At 39.1% G+C, this 24,307-nt stretch overlaps 1 protein-coding gene across 1 annotated transcript; it reads right to left on the reverse strand.

Moving 5' to 3' along the window:
• Positions 1–4,681: 4,681 nt before the first annotated feature.
• Positions 4,682–6,338, reverse strand: LOC137656570 (uncharacterized). Its single transcript, XM_068390742.1, has 2 exons — positions 6,326–6,338; positions 4,682–5,346 (listed from the first exon to the last, which is right to left on the reverse strand). Exons 1-2 carry the CDS (start codon positions 6,336–6,338, stop codon positions 4,682–4,684), a joined length of 678 nt encoding a protein of 225 aa, XP_068246843.1.
• Positions 6,339–24,307: the final 17,969 nt, after the last annotated feature.

The raw sequence follows: 24,307 nt of genomic DNA on the forward strand, positions 1-24,307 counted from the left end.
ATACCTTCTTTTTAGCAACTCGGATTCAGCATTCGTTACCAGTATTTCTGCCATCTCACTCCCTGATACACTTACATGTGCTGGAACCCAACTAAACCGTACTGTTATACTTTCTAGTACAATAATAAAATGTCATTTTAAAATCTTTTAAACTGAAGGGTTACTAGAATTAAAAGCTTCTAAAGCTTGGACACTCCTTGCATCACTAAAAATGGCAAAATTACCCTCCTCTCCAAACGCTATTTGCTCAATAATAGTTAGTATGCCATATAATTCAGCAGTAACTATGGAAGATATTGGAGGAAGTGCACCTCTACAATCAAAACTATTACTATGTACTCCAAATACAACGCCAGCATCAGACTGGAGCCATCAGTATGTATAAAAGTTTAATACCTATGTTTCACAAGTTCCATAAAAAAAGATCTGGCTTCTAGTTCAGTCATAATTGTTTTAACACCAGCAAAATATGTACAAAATATAACTCAGGTAATTTCAAAGGAGAGGTTGATGATATCTTACATGGAAGAACCTTACTTCTAGTTGTATTAACATTGTTCAAAAACTGTTTCACTCGAAAACATAAGGTTGAGGAGATTTTGGATGCATCTCAAAGTAAGTTTAGTGCCTTACAAGGCTGGCAGTGTGAAAGTCTAAAGAATTAGCGAGTCTTCAAAACCTAAACCAATACCGAACAATAGAAGACATTCGTGAAATGTCAAAGGTTAACTCTCCAGCGTCAACAAGAAGGCTTGGGATAGGAAAGTGCTAAAGGCTCGTGTGGCGAATCTGATACCAGTATGGTGTAAAGAATCAAAAATCATTGGTTGACTTGGGGTGGCTGAGGAGTATATTTCACACCCATCACCCTTTTTCTGAAAAAATCAAGGGTTTGTATAATTTCAAAATAGGTTTGCTGTCTGCCCTCCATGATGTATGGGACAAAACTTTCAAAAGTTTCAGAGACTCAAGATACTTTACTTTAAAGCTTTCAAGTGAGGAACCCATGTAAGCCTATAATCAAATATTAATCCTAAAATTCTAGCCTCATTTACACATTGGATCCGTTGACCTATGAAGTTCTAAAGGCTTCTGTGGCCAATCTGATATCAGTAGGGTGTATAGAATAAAAAAACTTTAGTCGACTTGGAGTGGCTGAGGAGTTTATTTCACACCCATAGCTAATATTTGAAAAAATAAAGGCCATGTATAATTTTCAAATAGTTTTGCGGTCTGCATTTCTAGATGTGTGGGACATAAATTTTAAAAGATTCAGAGCCTCGAGACACTTTACTTTTAATGCTTTCAAGTAAGGACCCCATGTAAGCCTAAAATCAAATATCAATCCTAAAAATCTAGGCTCGCTTACACATTGGATCCTTTGACTTTTGATGTATCAGCCCACTGAATAATTTTGTCAACTGAAAGTTGTAGTTTTCTCTCAACCTTCGACATTTTATATCCGGCAAAAGATATAAAGAGATCATGTATGACTTTTCAAGGTCAAAATAGACTGTTACATGGTGCTTTCTGGATGCAGAGGCTTCACAAATATAGGATTCCAGTTGTATCAACACATCAGTCGTTGAGTGTTTTTTTTTTCCGAATCCACACTGGATAGGTGATAAAATACCGTTCTTTTCCAAGTACCATATCAGTCTTGTATTCACAATCTTCTCGATGATCGTACATTAATAATGTGTCAATGCAATTGATCGATAGTTTGCAGCTAAAAACTTATTCTTACCAGGTTTTGAAAAGGCTAAAATAATGTCTAGTTCTCAAACACATGCCATATTCAGTTAATACTGCTTAAAATTAATCGCTTGGTATTAACAGGTACATATTTAATCATTGAATGTGGAATTCCACCGGGTCCAGGGGCTGTATCATTACAAGTAGCAAGTGTGGAATCAAATTCTCTTTCAGTAAAAGGAGAATTGTATGACTCTCCTCTTCCTGTTGCAAGATTTAAAACTTTCTTTTCTTATATGCGTGTAAACTGGTGACCAAGAGAGGGTTCACACTTGCATGATACATTTAAAAAAGGGCCCGCCAGGGCATTGCTAACCTCAGGTTCTCCAATCATTGTCCATTCGCCTTTAACACTGGTGGTGAGTTGGGGGTGAATTTGCCTACTATCTTCTTTACTTTCATCCACAAAGAAGATGGTGGTCTTCTACTGTTAATGGACGAATCAAAAGACACCCAACACTGGCACTAAGCATCTTTCATGGCACGATAGAACTGTGCTCTACATTTTTTGTATAAAATTAAATTCTCCTCAGTACGGTGTCTGCGCAATCGAGTTGAAGACCTTGTGGCTCTATGCTGGACAGTTAGTTCTGAAGACCACAATAACCCTGTCGTTTTGGGAAAGTGTTTGGGCTCTCCTGTATTAAGTATTACCATATCTTCATTTTCCACAAATGATGATATAATATTGCCCATTGTGTTTGCTAAAACATCGCCCCATGAAGGATGTCTACTATTAAAATCCCCCAACAAGAGAAAAGGTTGAGGGAGTTGAATCACCTCTACTAAATCATTATATGATATGTCATTAGAAGCAAATAAGAATAACAAATTGTACATTTTCTCCCTACATCAATTTCTACAACCAGTGCCTGCAGATGGGTATAAATGGGTAATGATATTTAGGGAACATCTCGGCGAACGTATGTAAGACTTCCGCCATGGCTCCTTGTTTGTTGATCTATATGGTGTCCTATAGATAACATACTCTCAAGGACGTGGATTTTGCTCTCCTGTAGACATACAAATATCGGGGAGTGCTCATGAACGAAGTGCTCAAGTTCTTTATATTTGGCTCTTAAACCCTGACAATTCCATTGCAAAATGGAGAAAACTATGGATCCTTTTTTGGAAGACATATTGGATGAGATCTTCCCGTTGGCAGTTTTTGATTGAAAATTATTTCCTGTAGGCTTCTTCAGAGAGTGTCTTGATAAATTAGGTTTTACATAGGCCTATTCATTGTTCTTTATACCTAATTTTTGAGGAGAATGGTGAACCACAAATTGATTGATTTAATTTTGTTGAAGGTTCATCTTATTTAGATAAAATATTGTACCTATTTGTAAAAGGTAATTTTGCTATTCTCGTTGGAGGGGAGAAGGATGGTGGTCTCCCTCTTTTTTGATTGAAAGATGGAGATTGATTGATTGATTTTGGGTTTTTTGGCATCTTGACCTCTAAGGTCATTGATGCTGATATATGAATAAAGAATAAAAGAATATTTAATTAAAACCATAAAAGCAAAGACATCACTTCAAAAGTTAAATAGCTTTCAAAAGACCTGCTTCTGAAATAATGCTGAAAATACCACTAGAATGATAGGACACCATATGTGCAAGAATCTTGGCAAGTATGAACCTACCATCCTCACCTAGAGCCTCAAAAATATATCTATTTCTTTCACTGCTATATGTGGGGCATTCGGTCAACAAATGCCTCACTATCATGGGTACCAAACAGTCATCGCAATATGGGTGGTATTGGCCAGTGAGCCGATATTCATTTGTTGACCGAGTGTGACCAATGCGGAGATGCCAAAGAGTATTCTTTTATACTCCCAGGGGTATATAAAAATTCATTATTTCTCGCATTGTATTTTCAATTAAACTATCCTAATGCTGCTGCCAATTACAGTATTAGAAATCCAAATTTTAATGTTGTGCAAACAATCAGCTCAAAGAATAGGATACCTTCTAGGTCACAAATCAGCTGCAGCATTCTTTGCTAGTAAATCTGTCTTCTCGTTTCCAGACACAACTTTGTGTGCCGGAACCCAGCAAAATTGAATTGTTATACTCCTCAGTCCAATAATAAAAGGCAATTCTAAAATCTTAAAACTGCAGGGTTACTGGAATTAAAAAGTTCTAAAGCTTGAAGGACACTACTTGCATCACTAAAAACGGTAAAGTTAACCCCCATTCCAAAGCTATCTTTTCAACAGGGGTTGGTATGCCATATAGTTTGTCAGGAAATATGGAAGCTGCTAGAGGAAGTGCACCTCTACAATTAAAACCATTACTATATACTCCAAATTCAACGCCAGCATCAGATTTGGAGCCATCAGTATATATAAAAGTCGATACCTTATGTTCCATTAAAAGGGACCAGGCCATTAAGTTCGCATATTCTTTTCAACTTCAATAAAATATTTACAAAAATATACTACTGGTAATTTCCATGGAGGCGTTGATGATGTCCTAAATGGATGCACCTTAGTTCAAACTATATCAAGACTATCAATTGTTTCACCCGAAAATTACTGGTAATTTCCATGGAGGCGTTGATGATGCCCTAAATGGATGCACCTTAGTTCAAACTATATCAAGACTATCAATTGTTTCACCCGAAAACCATAAGGTTGGGGGAGTTTTGGGTGTAACTCATAGCATATTGAGTGCCTTACAAGTTTTGCAGTCAAACAGGCTAAAGAATTAGGAAGTTTTTGCAACTTAAACCAATACCGAATAATAGAGAACTTTCAGCAAAGGTCTAATACTAATTCTCCACCGTCAACAAGAAAGTTGGAATAGGCAAAGTTCTATATGCTCCTGATACCAGTATGATGTATAGAATGTAAACTTTTTAATCGCTTAGGGTGGCTGAGGAGTATATTTCTCAATCATAACAAATTTTCGAAAAAAATTTAGGCCTTGTATAATTCTAAAGGTTTTGCAGTCTGCACCCAGGGTGTATGGGATAATACTTTCAAAAGATTCAGAGCCTGAAGATCTTTAACTTTTAATGCCTTTAACTGAGGAACCCATGAAAGTCTGCAATCAAATATCAAACCTGAAAGTCTAGCTTCATTTACACATGGGATCCGTTGACCTTTGATGTATATATCCGGATCTGGATGTACTCCCCGAATACGACAAAAATATACAACATTAGTTTTTCTTTTCAAAAACTTGAACACATTCATATCAGGCCACTGAATAAAATTTTCAATTAAAAGTTGTAGTTTTCTCTCAACCATTGCTATTCTTTTTCCAGCAAATGATATGGAGAGATCATATAAAAATAGTGTTGAGAGAATATCTTGGGGAATGACAGAGGATATCCTATTATTAGGTAGGGCAAATAGGGTTACACTTAGCACACTACCCTGGGGAATTTCTTTTTCCTGACCTGACATTTCCTCTCTGATAGAAGGTTCCCAAACTCTCACTTCAAAAAATCTGTGTGAAACAAATGCTTGAATGAATAATGGTAGCTCTCTTTGTAATCCTAAATTTTGAATAGTTTTGTATATATCATATTTCCATGCAGTTTCATATGCTTTTTCATGGTGCTGTTTGGAAGCAAAGGCTTCAAAAATAGAGGACTCAAGTCATATCAACTTATCAGTCATCGAGTGCATTTTTCTAAATCCACACTGGATAGGTGATAAAATACCCTTCTTTTCCATGTACATGTCATGGGTAGACATAATAATTTTAAAAGGAGATGTTTAAAAGACAAAAATATCTATTCCCAAAGGCAAGACGAGATTCGACAATGACCCTGTTTATTAAAACCTGTCATCACTCAACTATCGCCAGCATTTTGGAAGTAAACTAAGCCTCGCCGAGAGCGCCTGCTGTGATAAGGAAACTGTCCTGTCTTAATTAATGGAGTCAGCATATTTTGAGAAACCAAGCCTGAGGGAAATCCTTGTTTAAGATATATGTCATCATGGAAGGACACATGATGTCCATTTGTTACGACTTAAAATATGGTCCAGATTGCATCAGAAATTTCTTCTAGAAGCTTCCATGGCGTGATCGAAATGGGCATTTTTGAGGAAGTAAATAGAGATGCAGAATTGTTAAAAAGAACACCTTCTATGGAGATGACCACTGCCAACTTTAATTAACTCTGCCCATACATGGGTATATAAACTTCAAGAAGAGATTGTCCAAGGGAGATAAGACAGGACATAAGACAAGAGAGGAACTATGTCCGAAGCAGATAAGATCCAATGTCCTAGTGAGATAAGAAACAGAGAAGACCAGAATTCTGATAGAGCCAGATTCTAACCTTCCCTTCAGACAACAAAAACCTATCTCCAAAAGATCCTGTTATGGCCAAAAAGAAGAAACAAATTGAAGCAGCCAGCCCTCCTTGCTTGTGACACGAACTAGCCAACACTGCCTGCAGCCTGCCTTTATTCAACAGTATCATCTAATCCTTGGAAAAAGACATCTGATGTCCCTTCTTGATGTCACCCCTTTTGTGACGTCTTCGAATGCGGTCATCGTGCCAGTTTCATCTGAACTTCGACTGCCCTCCTGCTACGTTCTCAAACCTGAAGTCTCCATACTAACATCGTCTCAGCAGCTGCAGAAAACTATCCCTTAAGTATTTCTACCTTACTGGCTGATCCCCTTTTCTGTTGGTGTTTGATTGGTTCGATTTGCCAGTTAAAGTAACCGAAAAAGTGACATTAGTTTTCTTCGTAAGTTTGTGAATAAACCTGTTGTGTTTTTTTATTTCTTTTTATATTAATTTCACATATTTCAATCGGTGTTGTTGACATTTATTTTATTTATCAAAAGAACCTGTAACGATTTTAAGATCGTAACAGTTGGCAACCTTGCTGGGATTTTCAACAACATAACCAATTGAAACAGGGAGAATATAGAAAGAAGCTGAATGAGTGAGATTACGAAAGATTTGATAGTTTCAGGTAAACTTCTTGGTCTAGATGGTGATGCTCTCAGTGACTATGTTTTTAAAAGAGAATAGGAAATAATTGCGAGAGACGAAAGAGCAGCTGAAACAGAAGAAAATGAAAGACAGCGAGAAGAAAATGAAAGACAGCGTAAGCATGAGTTAGAAATCGCTCATTTAAGGCAAAATCTTCATAATAGTCCGCCAGGTAGCAGACCAGAAAGTAATGCATCAGGTAGCAGACGGGATAGTAATTCATCATTGAACGATATTTCTGATAATTAATTTAGGTATGGGGGCAGTGTTGAACTTAACTCCAAAATTTCATGTCTTTTGAAAAGTTAATGAACAGAGTAAATTGTCCCAAAAACAAGTGGACTTTGTATTCATAGTCAGTCTTGAGTGGTAGGTCACTTTCTGTGTATAGTTGTATGTCTGAGGTTGAAAGTGAAGACTGTGATATTGTAAAAGAAACTGTTCTTAGTGCATACAGGTTAGTACCAGAGGCGTACCGTAAGAAATTTAGAAGTGTGAAAAGGGATGAGAGCAGTACTTATGTAGAATACGGAAAGAAGTTATAGAGATCTTTTTGTGATTGGTTAACTTCCACAGAAGTAGATAGTTTTGACGATCTCAAGAACTTAGTTTTGTTAAAAAACTTCAAAGATAACATATCTCCAGATTGCTATATATAGAAGATAGGCGTGAAAAGTCTTTAACAGATGCAACAAAGTTGGCAGATGAGTACAGTCTTACTCTTAGTTTAAGTGATAGTAAAAAGAAAAATAATCCTTCTTCTAGTAAGATGCAATGTAGTAAGAGTAATTTTAGCAATAGTAATACAGGGAAATATGATTATCATTATTATTGTTATACATGTGGAAAACCAGGTCATACTGCCAAGTTTTGTAAGAGGAAATGGGAGGGTAGTAGTTCAGAGATAATTTGTTATCAATGTAATAAGAAAGGGCATATAGCAAGGAATTGTATAGTAGAGGAAAAGAATGTCAAGAAACCAGAATCTGTAGTTAATAATCTTTCGTCAATCAAAATTGACATTTTGAAAGAAACTAGGAAATTTTACGGAGACTTTTTGTCTGAAGAAGTAGTTTCTTCGCTTCAAGGAGGGGATTCGAGAGAAGTTATCTTGCTTAGGGACACCGGAGCAGCCGTTTCCCTTATTAGGAAAGAGAGTGTTCCAACAAGGGTAAAGATTAGTATGAAAGAAAAAGTTATGTTTGGTGGGTTTCCGAATACTTGCTTTGTTTGTCCTTTGTTGAAAATGAACTTGAATAGTCAGGGAGTGTCAAGAGATATAAAACTAGCAGTTGTAGACTATTTGCCAGTTGACGGCATTGACATTATTGTTGGTAATGATTTAACTACATCCAAATGTGTGAATCCTATCTTAAATGAGGTTCCAGTGCCTGAAATGGTAGTTAGTAGGCCAGGTTTAGATACCTATATAGACTACAGTCAAAATTTGTTCGAGGATTCGGCACGTGTGTCATGGATGCGGTGAGGTTGATCTTAGCAGGTGTGGGGCTGATAAGACCGACTCCATCGGTGTTGACAGTGTTAGCCAAGTTTATGATTTAGCTGTCAAAAGCAGTGATGTAGACGTATTCGATGTAGTGGATTCAAGTAATATTTACTGCAGTAGTTTAGGCACTACCATTTTGAACAGAGATGAGCTAATTAAGTTGCAGAGGGAGGATGAGACACTGTCTCGAATTTTTGAAAGTGAGTTGGATGATGATCCCGATAATGTAAGGAAACCTTCTGTTTAAAAGACAAAAATTTAGTGTCGTTATGTTCGTCCTAAGTCAGTTAGCAAAGAGGAAGTTATAGAACAATTAGTAATTCATAGTAAGTTTTGCGAATTAATTCTGAAATTAGCATAGGATGATCAAAGACATTTGGGGGTAAATAAACTTTCAAGTGTAAAATTAAGACTTACTTTTGGCCTAAGATGAAAAGTGACCTGAAGAGATATGTATTAAGCTGTCACGAATGTTAAATTGCTGGTAAACCTAATCAAGTGTTTCCCAGGGCTCTCTTATGTAATATTCCATTAGTGGGAGAACCTTTTGAGAATGTAGTAATTGATATAGTTGATCCTTTGCCTAGAAGTAAAGGAGGGCATATATAAATATTAACAATCATTGACTGACTAACCCGTTATCCAGAAGCAATCCCAGTAAGAAGCTGCAATGCAAATACTGTAGTTAAATGCTTGTTGAACAATTTTTCCAAGTTTGGTTGGCCTTGCGTTATACCAAGTGATAATGGCAGCAATTTTGTGTCCAAATATTTCAAAGACAAAATGAGAGAGCTTGGTATCAAACTTGTAACTTCCACACCGTATCACCCAGAGTCGCAAGAGATGGTAGAACGTTTCCATCAAACATTAAAAAAAATAACTTTTGTTTTGTCAGCCTTACGATTGGCACCTAATGACACTTCAGGATTTATTCCTCTTGAATTGCTGTTCGGTCACACAGATAAAGGACCTTTAGAGACTTTAAAGTGAAAATTAATGCTTCAAGAAAATAAAGAAGATTACATTAAAAATTTAGAGTATTACAAGGAGAACTTAAGAAAAGCTTGGAAATTATTAATAGAAAACGAGAGCAACAATCAAGAGGAAACTAAAAGAAAATACAATCTTAAGGCTAAGGAGAGAAATTTCCGTGTGAGAGATAAAGTCTTGGTATTAGTTCAGAAAGGTCCCTCATTATCTTATAAGTTCGAAGGTCCTTATCCTATTTCAGGAAAAAGGGGCAATTTTAATTACTTAATTGACATGGGTACCCATAGAGCTAAGTGGCTGTACATAAACTTGCTAAAGAAATGCAACGAACGCCCAGAACCAGTAATAACTGTGTCGCAGCGAGAAATTAGTTTTGAGAAAAACTCTGATGTGCTTAAAAATTTAAAGTTATTTAACTCTAGCTTAGAAGAAGAGAAACTGAGTGAATAATATAATGTTTTTCTAAATTATCCAGAAACTGTTAGTGATAAATTAGGTTCAACTAATCTTTTAAAACATGATATTGAGTTACACAACGCTAAACCCATTAGATAAAGTCCGTATCGTTTGAGTCCAGAGAAGGCAAATTCAGTACGAAAGGAAATTAAGTATATGTTAGATAATGATTTGATAGTTTCTAGCGAGAGTGAATGGTATTCTCCGATAGTTCAAGTAAAAAAGGAAGATCGAAAAGATAGGTTGTGCATTGATTTCAGAAAAGTAAACAGTGTTACTAAGCAAAGTAACTTTCCACTTCCTAGGATCAACAATTGCTTATATAGGATATGGAATGCTAAATTCATCCCCAAGCTTGATTTGGCTAAAGGTTATTGGCAAGTACCTCTAAGCAGACGAGCTAGGAAAATATCCGCTTTTATAACACCGTTCGGTAGTTATGAACCTAAAGTAATGCCTTTTGGGTTAAGAAATGCAGCCAGTATTTTCTAAAGTTTAATGAATAAAGTTTTAAATGGTATTGATAACTGTGTTGTGTATTTAGATGATCTTGTATTTTCAGAAACTTGGGAGGAACATTTACGAATTTTAGCTTAAGTCCTGACAGCCCTTGAAAAAGCAAACATTGTATTAAATTTAAAGAAATGTGAATTTGGGAAAACCTATATCACTTATTTAGGGCATAAAGTAGATCTCGGTAAGATTTGTCCTAAAAATGGGAACACAGAATCCATTATTAATTTCCCAATCCCAGCAACTAAAAAATAGGCCATGAGATTTCTCGGGATGGTTTTATATTTCCGTAGGTTTGTATTTAATTTTTCAGAATTTAGTTTTGTATTTGATGAGGAATATGTGGAAGCTTTTAATAAATTAAAGGCCGTAATGCTTCATGAGCCAGTATTGTTGTTACTTGATTTTAGCAAGGAATTTCATTTAGCGATTGATGATAGTGACTTTGATGTAAGAAGAGTCTTGTTGCAAGAAGTAAATGGAACAAAGCACCCAGTCGCATATTATTCAGAGAAGCTGAATTAAGCTCAAGAAAATGATTAAACTGTTGAAAAGGAAATGTTTAGTTTAGTTTCAGCCTTGCAGCACTTTGGGATTTATGTATGTAGTAGTCCTGTTTTGACTTTGTATACAGATCATAATCCTTTAGTTTATTTGGAAAGCTTTAAGAATAAGAAAAAGCACCTCATACGTTGGAGTTTAGAGCTACAAGATTATAGTCTGAAGATAGTTCATAAGAAAGGAAAGAATAATATTATAACTGATAGCCTTTCCAGAGATTTTTCAAAATAAGAAAAAAAGTATTCTTATTTTTTTCATCAACGAATTAGTATTTTTTGCTAAAGCTTTGTGTTGAGTGAATGGAATGCAAAAGAAGAATGTTTTCCTTATGTCAAGTTGGAGTTTCATGCAGATGTTCCTCAGCTCAGGGATGAATGAGTTTTTTCATTGCAGACTTTTAGAAAAAAGTAAAATCAGAAGATTTTTTTTTCTTTTTGGCGGAACGTGTCATGGGTAGACATAATACTTTTAAAAGGAGATGTTTAAAAGACAGAAATATCTATTCCCAAAGTGGGAACAGCGAGGCAAGACGAGATTCGACAATGACCCTGTTTATTAAAACCTGTCATCCCTCAACTATCGCCAGCATTTTGAAAGTAAACCAAGCCTTGCCAAGAGTGCCTGCTGTAATAAGGAAACTGTCCTGTTTAACCAAGATGTCATCGTCTTAATTAGTGGAGTGGGCATATTTTGAGAAACCAAGCCTGAGGAAAATCCTTGTATAAGATATATGTCATCATGGAAGGACACATACTTGCAATTTATTACGACTTAACACTTGGTCCAGATTGCATCAGAAATTTCTTCTAGAAGTTTCCATGGCGTGATCGAAGTAACGGATTTTGTGCGAAGCGAAAAATCTATTTTTGGGTGAGATCGCCATGTCGTTCTGATGGAAGTTCTAAGGTAGCTTCAAAAGGATATATTATATATTACAGTGATATTCCCAGAGAATTAACCTTCAGGTTCCAGAATTCTAACTCCTGGAGCGAATATCCTTAAAATTTCCTCAAGGTATCGCATAATATCAGAGGACGCATTCTTGACACGTCACATAGCAATCTGCACCCCAAACAGCGTTGTTAACGCCTCGAGGGGGACATGGCAAAAGAATAGAAGGGGGCAGTAACAAGGTTACCCCCGTTCCCGTGCTACTATTGACCACCACCCTAGCGCCATTCCCATGATGGCGGACATTCCTTGTAGTATTGAGCGTGGTGCTACAGATACAGTACGTCAGGGAGGGAACTATGAAAGATCTTTTCTTTTAAGAAAGAAGGGTGGGTCCATCGGGACGACATGGCGATCTCATCCAAAAAATAGATTTCTCGCTTTGCTCAAAATCCGTTTTTTTGGTTCAAGCCATGTTGTCCTGATGGAAGTATACCAGAGCATTAATGTATCTGTGGATTTTCATCAGTGCCTTAACCTTGGGACAACCTTTCTATGATCAGTTGCATCAATCGAGACAAATGACGTTACCGATATCCGTCATTATCACTAATCATCTCCGATGTTAGTGCTTCCTGCCCCCTACAGGGAAGGCGGTAGAAAGGGGGGTCTCAAGGTAAGCATATATTGTATGGACAAACATAAGAATGCACCAGATGAACAAACCGTCTCATAGTTTGTGAAAAATACCAAATACTTAACAGTGTTTCTTAATTCCATTGTTTGAGCATACAAATATATAAAAGTACATACTCTGGACTATAAACATGCAATTGTCGGGCGAGTTAGGACGCAATTACATTCTAATAGACGTTTATTAGTAAGTAAAACGAATATAGCATGATAACGGAACTATACATGTAACCTGTACAGAGACTATCTTTCTTTCTTGGAAAGCAAGAAATGATGAGTGCCACTCTCAGATTGAAGAAAATTATAAAATAAAATCTCTTCATAATTCCTGTACTGGTTACTCTTATCGGCACTGTGTACTACGTACACCGGCACTAGTGCTATCTGTATACTTCCACACTTGGGATTTTGAACAGAGCTAGTGTCACCATTTAATTGATAGTCCCAGTCATTATTATTATTATTATTATTATTACTTGCTAAGCTACAGCCCTAGTTGGAAAAGCAAAATACTATAAGCCCAGAGACCCCAACAGGGAAAATAGCCCAGTGAGGAAAGGAAACAAGGAAAAATAATATATTTTATGAACAATGACATTTAAATAAATATTTTCTATATAAACTATAAAAACTTTAACTAAACAAGAGGAAGAGAAACGAGATAGAATATTATGCCCGAGTGTTCCCTCAAGCAAGAGAACTCTAACCCAAGACAGTGGAAGACCATGGTACAGAGGCTATGGCACTACCCAAGACTAGAGAACAATGGTTTGATTTTGGAGTGTCCTTCTCCTAGAAGAGCTGCTTACCATAGCTAAAGAGTCTCTTCTACCCTTACCAAGAAGAAAGTAGCCATTGGACGATTACAGTGCAGAAGTTAACCCCTTGGGTGAAGAAGAATTGTTTGGTAATCTCAGTGTTGTCAGGTGAATGAGAACAGAGGAGAACCTGTAAAGAATAGGCCAGACTATTCGGTGTATATGTAGGCAAAGGGAAAGTGAACCGTAACTAGAGAGAAGGATCCAATGCAGTACTGTCTGGCCAGTCAAAGGACAACATAACTCTTTAGTGGTAGTATCTCAACGGGTGGCTGGTGCCCTGACCAACCTACTACCTACAAATGTTAGTGACAGAGGCCCGCACTCCTTGAGTGTAGGACATGGTTTACCTGTCTCTATTGCCTCAGTGACATATTTGAAAGCCTTCTCAGTAAAGGGGAATGAAATTGAAACAGGAGCAAGAAAGGAAGAGTGCTTGTTACCCGGTGTGGATACCTTCAACACCGAGTAACCCGCCTTTTCTATGCTGCTTGATAGGATAGCCTGTGCTTTTTCATTGTCAAGAATCATAACCTCCTTTAATTCCATTCCTTTTCCTGATGTTGGTTCATCCTTCAGTCTAATGAAACAGTTCGGGAAAGCGTCAAAGCTTGGCCCGAACTGGATTTTGTCCAAAGGAACAGCACCCATCTTCTCCGAGATGTAGAGTTTGCCGTTTAAAATCGGCATTAGCTCCGCAAACCTCCAGGGATTGGTTGTGGAACATGTCAGAAGGTCTTGATCTACGAATCTTTTGTACGACCCTTTAGGAGCAACAATGGATCTTTACCAAGCTCTACCTTGCATTTCGCTTCCTGCTTTGTGCTCTGTTTGCACAAATTTTCTACTAGATTCTTGACTTGGGCCCATAATTGGTTCATTCCATCTAAAAGAGGGATAGACGGCGGAGATATCAATGTCGTTGGCTCATGAGCCCGACATTCTCCCCTTCTTTCTGTGGGCGCCTTTTGCCCACCTTCCCGAAGGTTATCTGGCCATCGGGAAATGTACCTCGTGTCTGGGGTACCACTATTTCCTTACTCACTGTTGGAATTAGTAACCTACGCATCTTGTCATTAGGCAGGTAAGGTCCCGGAGAGATTTTCTGAAAGCCTCTCACCCAGTTGTGTAGTTTGAAACGAGCTGCATCCCTAGTCTCCACCGACTTGGAATTCTTGAAACCTTCGGACAATAGGGCCCGACATACTTTGCCGGCTTGCGGGTTCCAATACTGCAGGTGTTCGGAAATAATATTGCAGGGGGCATGAAACCTGCATGCATTATGTCCGAAAAAAGACTTACTCTTAGTTTTGCAGAGGACTGCAACGGATGACATCTGGCGTTCCTCCTGTATAGAAAGGAAAACAAAATGAGTATACGATTGATTATCTCACTGATAACCAATAAATCAACAGTCATATCTGAACAGAATAGCTTAGGATAACAAGCTATAAAGGGACAGTAGGAGACACATACTTGTGTATCCCTTGCAAGCAAATGCAGGCACCTCCCCTCAGTATAAAGTGATAGGAATTTCCTTTTTGAAGGAATTCCAACTGAAAAAAGGGGTTTTCTAACTCCTGGGGATAGGGAAGTGTATACTTCAATGTCCCTTTCATACTAAATACTGTGGGGTACGGAAGACTGATTTCTCAATCAGCTTAACGAAGAAACATTATTACTTCAATATAAGAGCAGCTGCAGCATAAGCTCACATGAGGATATCCAAGATATGCTAGAGATAATTACTGTATAATCATACTGTAGTTTTCTATTTGCAGTATGCACTATATTGCAATATACTGGCTACTGTATAATTATATATAGTATGATCCAGCCAATGTGTTGCCTTTCTGGTAAGCAACTGACTGTATGGTCTAGCTGGCATGATTCCAACTGGACTGGGGAAAGGAAAGACATATATTTGTATATATCCCACCCAACATATTTGCTGTGACCCCCCTTACAAAATTAAAACATAGTTTCCTAATCATGGAGACTCGAGGATAAGGGCTCTGCCCTTTAAGGGTTAGGAGTGTAATCTCCAGTCCTTAAAATTTTAATATTGCAGTGTAATCTGAAGACTGATTTCTAAACAGAATATTGAAGAATTAAATTCTATCAATATGAGATTGGGTTCCACAAATATTTGGGTAGGATTTTCAAATATATTGGAAAAACACTACTAGCATAAAATATATCCTATACTGCAAAAATACTAACTACCTGTATAAACATATACTGTAGTACAGCTAGCATGTCGTTGGCATAGCTAATGCTAGTACATCTAGCCTGCTAGCTAAAAGAAAGAGAGATAGCATGGAGAACAGGCTACCTAATACTGTATATATATACAGTAAAAGGGATGTAAAAGTCTACTGTTACTACCTTCTCCAGAAAGAAGGTTCAAATGGAAGGGGAGAATATAAAATTCAAGCATCCATTCAGCTACAGTACTGTCGCTGGCAAGGATCTGTCTAAACCTTGCCGGCCGGCACCGCTGGCCAGTACTGCCGGCCGGCAGTACTAGTACAGTCGGCGTGCTGCCAGATGAGCAGGCACCATTCTGTGCCGGCCTGGTGGGCAGCACCCCGGCAGTAGCCACTGTTGCTAGCAGTTCAAGAAAGAACTGAAGAACCTTGTAAACCGAAGAGATTTCCCACTTACACCTAACATGGCCAGCAACTGCCGGCCGGCAGCTGCCCTGGTTGCCTTCCAGCAGTCACCATGACTGCCGGCCGGCAGTAGTCTTTACTGCCGGCCGGCAACTAAAATGGCTGGCAGCTCACAGCTGTCATTACTGCCGGCCGACAGATGTTAAGACTGCCTGCCGGCAGCTATCAACTGTAAGAGGGGGAGTCTGGTCGATCCTGGCAACCGACCGGCAATAGTAAGGTTGCCGGGATTCGCCAACATAAAGGGATAGAATGGAAGGGAAAAGAGGGTCCTGTGAAAGGTACAGCAGGAGCCGGCCGTAGCCTGTCCTGCCCCACCTAACAAACCCCGTTCCTTTATTAGAACCATCCCAGGCGGCTAAAGAATTCTATTCCTTAGCCTAGGGTTAGATTAATACAACTAAGAGGTTGGTAGCACCCTCGCCACCACCTCTAAGGGAAAGGAAACGGGGTTGCAGTGCCAGTGTCCCCTAAGCATTAGAAGAATTTTATTCCTCAGCCTAGGGTCCACTAACACAGGACTAGTCTGCTAGGTCACAGGAAGAAGGGTCATATTGTACAGACCCTTCAGGAGAGGCTTAGGAAGGTCTAGCCTCCTATGTCGATAGCCTAACGTAGCAAAAGAATTCTATTCATATTGCCAGGTAGCTACCGACCACAGACTAAAAACTCTGAGATTCTGGCCAAAACCCAAAAAAACTGCATCTGTGGTTACAGAGGAAGGGCAGAAAAAACTGAAGGAAAGTCATGCCTGAACTAAAAATTTGAGGCCGACCCCCTAAGGTTGTAGCCTGAGGCTACACTCAGAGGGAAGAGGGATTACCCTTAAACTCCCTTTTTTGAGAGGGGTAAAGTTCATTTAATTAAAAGAGATACCTATCTCTGCATAATGGAAATCACCATACACAAGGGTAATCGGGGAGTGTCTAACGTATAATAACACGCCTATGTTAGGAACCTAGGCGAGACGAGATCTCGGTTACCTCACTCTCCGAGACTCTAACTATACGATCGACAGGAAAGGAAAAATATGCACAATGTAAATATCTTTACAAGAATATATTGCCTAAATAGTTAACATAATAAAATAATTAATTAATGATATATGAAGCTATTTAAAAACCGGGAAGTTGTTCTGCTAACTAAATAACATGCCCAACGAACGACAGCGCTCATAGAGCCTCCGGTACAGGCTAGCTCTAAACACAGTAAATTACTCAAATTTCACTGTGAAAAGGGAGCTAAAAAAAACTATTCATTGTAAAGACCCAATACTCAACTTTCTGAAGGCGAAAGAAGTTGGAAAATGCATAATAAATCCTTAAAAATCGATCGAAAAGTTAAATCAACAGGGAACAGCACTGAGCGAAATCTCTACAAAATTAGGAATGTCCGTTATCCTGGGAATGGCGCTGGGGTGGTGGTCAATAGTAGTACGGGAACGGGGGTAACCTTGTTACGGCCCCCTTCTATTCTTTTGCCACGTCCCCCTCGAGGCGTTAACGCTGTTTGGGGTGCAGATTGCTATGTGAAGTGTCAAGAATGCGTCCTCTGGTATTATGCGATATCCTTGAGGAAATTTTAAGGATATTCGCTCCAGGAGTTAGAATTCTGGAACTTGAAGGTTAATTCTCTGGGAATATCACTGTAGTATATAATATATCCTTTCGAAGCTACCTTAGGAACTTCCATCAGGACGACATTGCTTGAGCCCAAAAAATAGTTTTTGAGGAAGCCAATAGAGATGCAGAATTGTTAAAAAGAATGCCTTCTATGGAGATGACCAATGCCCACTGTGATTAACTCCGGCCATACATGGGTATATAGACTTCAAGAAGAGATTGTCAATGGGAGATAGGACAGGACATAAGACAAGAGAGGAACTATGCCCAAAGCAGATAAGATCGAATTTCCTAGTAAGATAAGAAACAGAAGACCAGAAGTCTGATAGTGCCAGATTCTAACCTTCCCTTCAGACAATAAAAGCCTATCTCCAAAAGATCCTGCTATGGCAAGAAATAGCCAACACTGCCCGCAGCCTGCCTTCGTTCAAAAGTATCCTCAAATCCTTGGAAGAAGACCTCTGATGTCCCCTCTTGATGCCACCCCTTTTGTGACGTCCTCGAATCCGGTCATCATGCCAGTTTCATCTGAACTTCAGCCGCCCTCCTGCTACGTTCTCAAGCCTGAAGTCTCCGTACCAACATCATCTCAGCAGCTGCAGGAAACTATCCGTTAAGTATTTCTACCTTACTCACTGTTACCCTTTTCTGTTGGTGTTTGATTAGTTTGATTTGTCAGTTAAAGTAACCGAAGAAGTAATATTAGTTTTTTTTTTGTAAATTTGTGAATAAACGTGTTGTGTTTTTTTTTTCATGTGTTTCTTTCTACATTCATTTCCCATATTTCAATCGGTGTTGTTGATATTTATTTTACTTATCAAAATAACCTGTAACAATTTCAAAATCGTAACAGTATCACATCAGTCACCCATTGACCATCTTCTCCATGATATTACATTACTAAGATATCAATGCAATTGGTAAATAGTTTGCTGATAAAAAAACTTATCATTATTGTTTTTTTTTCTTTTAAAAAGGCTGAAATAATGAATAGTTCCTAAACACTTGGATAACTATGATCATGCCATATTCTATTAATAATGCTTAAAACAAATAACCTTGTATCAATTGGTGCATGTCTCAACGTTGCATATGCAATTCCATCGGTTCCAGGGCCTGTCATTAAACATAGCAAGTGTGAAATCAAATTCTCTTTCAGTAAAATGAGAATTGTATAACTCTTCCTTTCCTCCTGCAAAATTTAAATTTTTCTTTTCTTCAATGCTCCTAAACTGGTTTTCAGGAGCTGCTTCCCCCTTACATGATACATTTGAGAAATGATCAGCCAGGACATTGCTAACCTCAGTTACTCCAGTCACATTCTGATCATTCACCTTTAACACTGGAGGTGGGTTTAGGTGAATTTTTCCTGATATCTTTTTGAATTTCTTCCACACAGAAGATGGTGGTGTTCTACTAATAATGGAGGAAACAAAAGATACCTAAGAATGACGTCTAGCTTCTTTCATGGCACGGCGGCTGCGCTCTACATTTCTTGTATATAATTGAATTCTCTTCAGTATGGCGTCTGCCCAATCAAGGTAAAGACCTTCTAGTAGCTCTGCGTAGGGCAGTTAGTTCCAAAGACCACCAGGGGACTGGTTGTCGTTTGAATAACCCTGTTGTTGTTTTTTTTTAATTTGAATTAACTCCTGCTGTATGAAGCGTTCCTTTCAGTAAGGCTATGTCATCATCAATATTTTTACTGTTTCACATTCCCTTCAATTTTGCATATCTCACAAAATCTATCCCGGTCCGCCTTGTCAAGATTCAATCGTAATGATCTCTATAAAGGTTGACCATTGTTGGTGTTGATAATGATTGGCGTATGATCACTAGTATGAGAGTCATCTAATGTCCTCCAATCGAAGTCGAGAAGGCAATTACAGCTTATGATTGACAAGATATCTGTCTGGACATGAAAGTTTTTAGGCTCTCCTGTATTAGGAGCACAACTTCCTCATTTTCTACAATTGATGATATAATATTGCCCCTAGTGTTTGCTAAAACATCACGACATAAAGGATGTCTACCATGCATATTTCTTAGTAAGAGAAATGGTTGAGGAAGACATTGAATCATGTCTACTAAATTATTATACAAAATATCCATCATTCCATTGAAAAATGGAGGAGAAAACTATGGATTATTTCTGAAAGACATCTTGGGTGAGGTCTTCCCATTGGCAGTTTTCAATCTAACATTATTTCCTGTAGGTTTCTCTAGAGATGGTCTTTATATATTGGGTTTTACATTTGTTTTTTCTTTATGTCATTTTGATCTATTTGTTAAGGTTAATGGTGGAACTCAACTTTAATTTCTGATTTATTCAAGTTATATCCCTTTTCATCAGAAACATCAACAGACAAAACTTTAAATTTATTTGATGCCATAACTTTAATGATTCTATTGAAGGGGGGGTGAGAGAGATGGAGGTCTTTCTCTTTTACGATTAATAGATGGTGAGGTACTAGGTTTTTGGACCTTTCTCACTACAGGTGCATCAGGTAAGTTGGTTTTAAGTGGAATCTCCATCAAAACAGGAAAGGACATGGCCTGAGAGAGGTTTGTATTATTTTTTTGTATTGGGGTAGGAAATTAGTGTAGAGATGAAAGATGGAGAGCCATTAGAATTATGCCTTTCCATTAAGGCAGGTACTGTATATCCAATAGCTCTCTAGCAGGGGACAGCTTCTATTTTATACTGAGGACATTTTTTATTAGAAGCTTTATGACCCTTGCTAATATTAGTGCACTTTGAAATAGAAGTGCAGGGTTCATGATCAGGATAAGAACAATTTTCAAAATTTTTTCCACTTTTGCATACTCTTGATAGATGTCCAAATGTATAGCAATTATAGCCCTGTAAAGGTTTCTGTTAGTAGACATGAACTGGAATTCTCTCATTTTCAATATATACATGAGAGGGTACGTCATGATCTTGAAATATTAAAATAATCATAGTTGTTCTTGGAATCTTATGAACCTTCCCTATCTAATATTTCATCTTCATTAAATTCATAAAGATCTTTGTTAAAAATAACCCTTTTACCATAACTGAAATTCAAATGCGGCTTAATCTCTACCCTTAAATTTTCTTCTATCTTCATATTATTTAACATAATAGACTGTGGTCTAGATTTGGCATTGATTAAAATGAACTTATTGGCAAATCTAGAAATCTTCCCACACTCTATAGGGACTACTTTCTGTTGTATTAGTTAACTACATTTAAAATATTTGAATCCTACTCACTTTGATGCAGCTATAATCCACATTAGTGGTTTAGGCTTTCTTTCTATTATCAAGTGCATTTTTGGGTCCATAGAATCATTTTGATGCCAGTCACTAGGGCGATATATGCCCATGTTTCTAGGAGCAGTATTATATAGTGAGTAGTAGGATATATGCCTCAGATACTCACTTTTTGGGGGCTATTGCTCAAGATGATCACTTTTACTCATTTACTCACCATGTCACGTTTGCTAACCTTGGTATATTTGCTCAGTCCGTCTGGTATGGTTCTACCGGAGCGACTCATTTTGGGGATTTAAACGTGAGGTTATGTTTACAAACAAACACCCCCCACAAGGTTATGTTTACTAACAACACCCCCCCCCCCCCTTTCCACACTTTGACTCATTTACTCAGCTTGGCACGTTTGCTAAGCTTGGCACGTTGACTCAATTCGTCTGGTATGGGTCTGTCAGAGCGACATTAAAACGTAAGGTTATGTGTACTAACAGCCCCCCTCCCCTTTCTCCCCCCCCCCCCTTTGCAGGTTGAGAAGGGTGCGTTTTCTGTGCGTGGTCACCGAGTAGGTACCGGCACGAGTGGAGTTCTCTATCTGGATGACCCATGCCCTAGACAGTGACATTGATCCTACCGACCACACAGTTTTTTTTTTTTTACTATTATAAGACACGTATTTGCATGCAGACGAGGTGCTCCTCCCCCCTGACCACATTCCTTTCAATTTAAGCCTAAGAAAATGTACCCATCTTTCTGTCCATTTTTTTATTTTTAATCCTAAGACACACACTCTTGTGTGCCAACGTGATGCAATCGAGTTCACACGCCCCCGTTCTCTCTCTCTCTCTCTCTCTCTCTCTCTCTCTCTCTCTCTCTCTCTCTCTCTCTCTCTCTCTCTCTCTCTCTCTCTCATCTTTCAGTCCATTTGTTTTTCTTACATTAACATATATGGGTAATAAAAACCGTATTACAACTTAGTTTCTTTTACTATACGAAGCATTCATCCAAAATAACATTTAGTGAATAAAGACAGCATTTACTGGGAAAAAAATCTGACCCTAACATTTGCACGCTTAAAAGCGGTAGGAAAACTTTTATTGATTAGGCCCTGACATCGCAATATACATTTCGGTTTGATCGGTGGTTATCACTCCCTGGGTTTTTCCAAACAATGAAATAATTCTATTCTCGTTGACTTGCCTATCAAAAGTTAAATGGATTCTCAAATCCCCTTTTTTGGGCTCAAGCCATGTCGTCCTGATGGAAGTTCCTTAAAGGCAGCTTCCTAGGGTATATTACAACTACGGCGATATTCCCAGAGAATTTACCTTAAGGTACCCAGAATTCTAACTCCTGGAGCGAGTATCCCTAAAAAAGACCTTAGGGATATCGTAAATATCAGCGGACGTATTCTTGACACGCCTCATAGCAATCTATACCCCGAATAGAGTTAACACTTCGTAGGGGTCAAATGGCAAGAAAACGAAAACGATAAGAAAGGGGGGAGCCGTTCGTAAGGCATCTCTCCTCCCCGTTTCGTAAGCGTGCCCTGCGCCGCTCGCGGCGCCATCTGTATTCCTTTTTGCGTAGCTATACGACTCGGTGTTTTTCCCTGTGTTACTACCAAAACCTTGGATTTACTCGCTTATTATGCTTTCTCCAACTTCTTCTGCCTCGGATAAGTTGAGTACTATTTCTTTTATGTATAAATGTAGGCTCTTGTTTAAAATCAAAGTAATTAAAAGAGTTATCTTTGATACAAGAGCTGTTGCCTGCTGGAGGCGTCATGGACGCTGTCGCTCGCTAGAATAGGATTTATTTGTTAGCAAGAGCGACGTTCCCAGCCCCTTGCGCTTTAATAATTAGCTGCTTAGGTTAATTAGGAATTCTGTTATGATGCGATAGTAGTGTGCCTGGCGAAAGTTTTGCCTAGGCTGACCAACACTAGTCTTCGTAGCCTAGTTGTTGGCCCTTGTACTTCCTGCATGATAATTAGTCTTCCAAGTGTGATTTTATATTGCTTAAAGCGTTAGGCAACGTTATACATATAAGCTCTTTTCGAGTATTTTCCAAGATAGTATTGGAGTGAGTTTCGGTGATTTAGGTAATCGATTCTCTTAGTGCCTAGGCTAGGTTGTCTTAGGTTATTATAATATTATCTGTTTCCCCGTTGGCTCCCTTCTCTTCGGGGAAGGGGCAAACCCTTTCCCTCTGTTTAAGCCTTAGGCTTAACTCTAGTGGTTTGTTTGAATTAAATTTCAAATATAACTATGCTGGAGTAGTACTGTACCTTCCTGCTCCAACTGAATTGGTTCAGAGGGGGACAGTACAGCAGTGTATTAGTCTGAGTCCGTGTTGGTCTAGCGTGGGGCAGAGTCTCCCTTGCTGACTGACACGGGCATAGGAGGTTTATCCTCCTTGGATCACCTTGTTGGGTTCCTGTAGTTGATCCCTTCGCTCGGTGACCCCTCAGACTTGTCCTCTTTGCCGTTCCGGATTCGGGATATGTTCCCTTTCCGGAATAGCAATTCCTTCCTTGCCTTGGTTTTAGGGAGGCAGCCAGTAGTGCCGGCCTCCCTCCCGGGATTTCTCTGGCTGAGATGAGCTTTCTTAGTTGGGAATGACCCTTAACCAAGGCAAGGTTGGACAGGACCCTCTGTCCTTCCCTTCTATTTTTCCGTTTCCTTTGTGTCAGTGGTCCCCTGTCGGCCGGCAGAGTGTGCCGACCGGCAGAGACCCTTTCTTTTGAGTGCTGCCCGGTCCTTTCTTGGTCCCTCCACCGCTGCCGTCTGTAGATTCAGTAAGCAGTGGTTAGGAAGCCTGACTTAGTGTCTCCTCTTCCTCTCGGCACTCTTTCGGGTGCCGGGCGCAGAGGTTCATAGCCTCTTAGCCCGGCACTCATTCTGTTGTCTTCTTATGTGTTGTCCTTGCCGTCTGCCGGCCTAGGGGCCGGCCGTTGGTGGGGGGTGTTCTCCAGTTCTCTTGCTGTCGGTCGGCGGTGGTTATATGCCTTTGCCGGCCAGTCTCTTGCTCTTCTGCCGGCCACTATGAGTGGCGGCCGGCAGCCGAGCGCTACCTGGTGTGGATGCAAGCCGGCAGGGTTTGCTTACCGCTGCCGGCCGGCTTGCTACACTGCCCGGTTAGCCGGCCACTAAGAGTGATGGCCGGCAACACGGTGCTACCCGGGTGGCTGCGGACCGGCAACCACTGCCGGCCGGTTCAGGCATGGGAACTGGAGTTCTCCCCAATAGGGGTGATCTGAAGTTGTATACTTGAGATCTACCCTTGGAAAAAAAGGGGGGGGGGGTACTGACCGGCAAGAGCCGGCCGGCACACCACCCTCATGTGCTGTATCAGTTCTTTCTTGGGTGGTGTATTCTACCAAGGGAGACCATGATATAGTAGGTTACAACACTGTTTTTCTAACTTACTTGTGTTACTTTGTGCAATCACTTGGTGTCGCCTTACAAGGATAAAAAGAAAAATTCTTTTCATCTCTGGCCAGAATGGTAAAATCTTACCTTAGGTGTGAGCTACACCTAATTTCCCTCGGGAAATATGATCTCTGGTTATTCTAGTAAAGACTAACTACGTGATTTTTGG

The sequence above is a fragment of the Palaemon carinicauda genome, chromosome 17 (assembly GCF_036898095.1).
Source record: "Palaemon carinicauda isolate YSFRI2023 chromosome 17, ASM3689809v2, whole genome shotgun sequence".
Taxonomy (NCBI): Eukaryota; Metazoa; Arthropoda; class Malacostraca; order Decapoda; family Palaemonidae; genus Palaemon; species Palaemon carinicauda.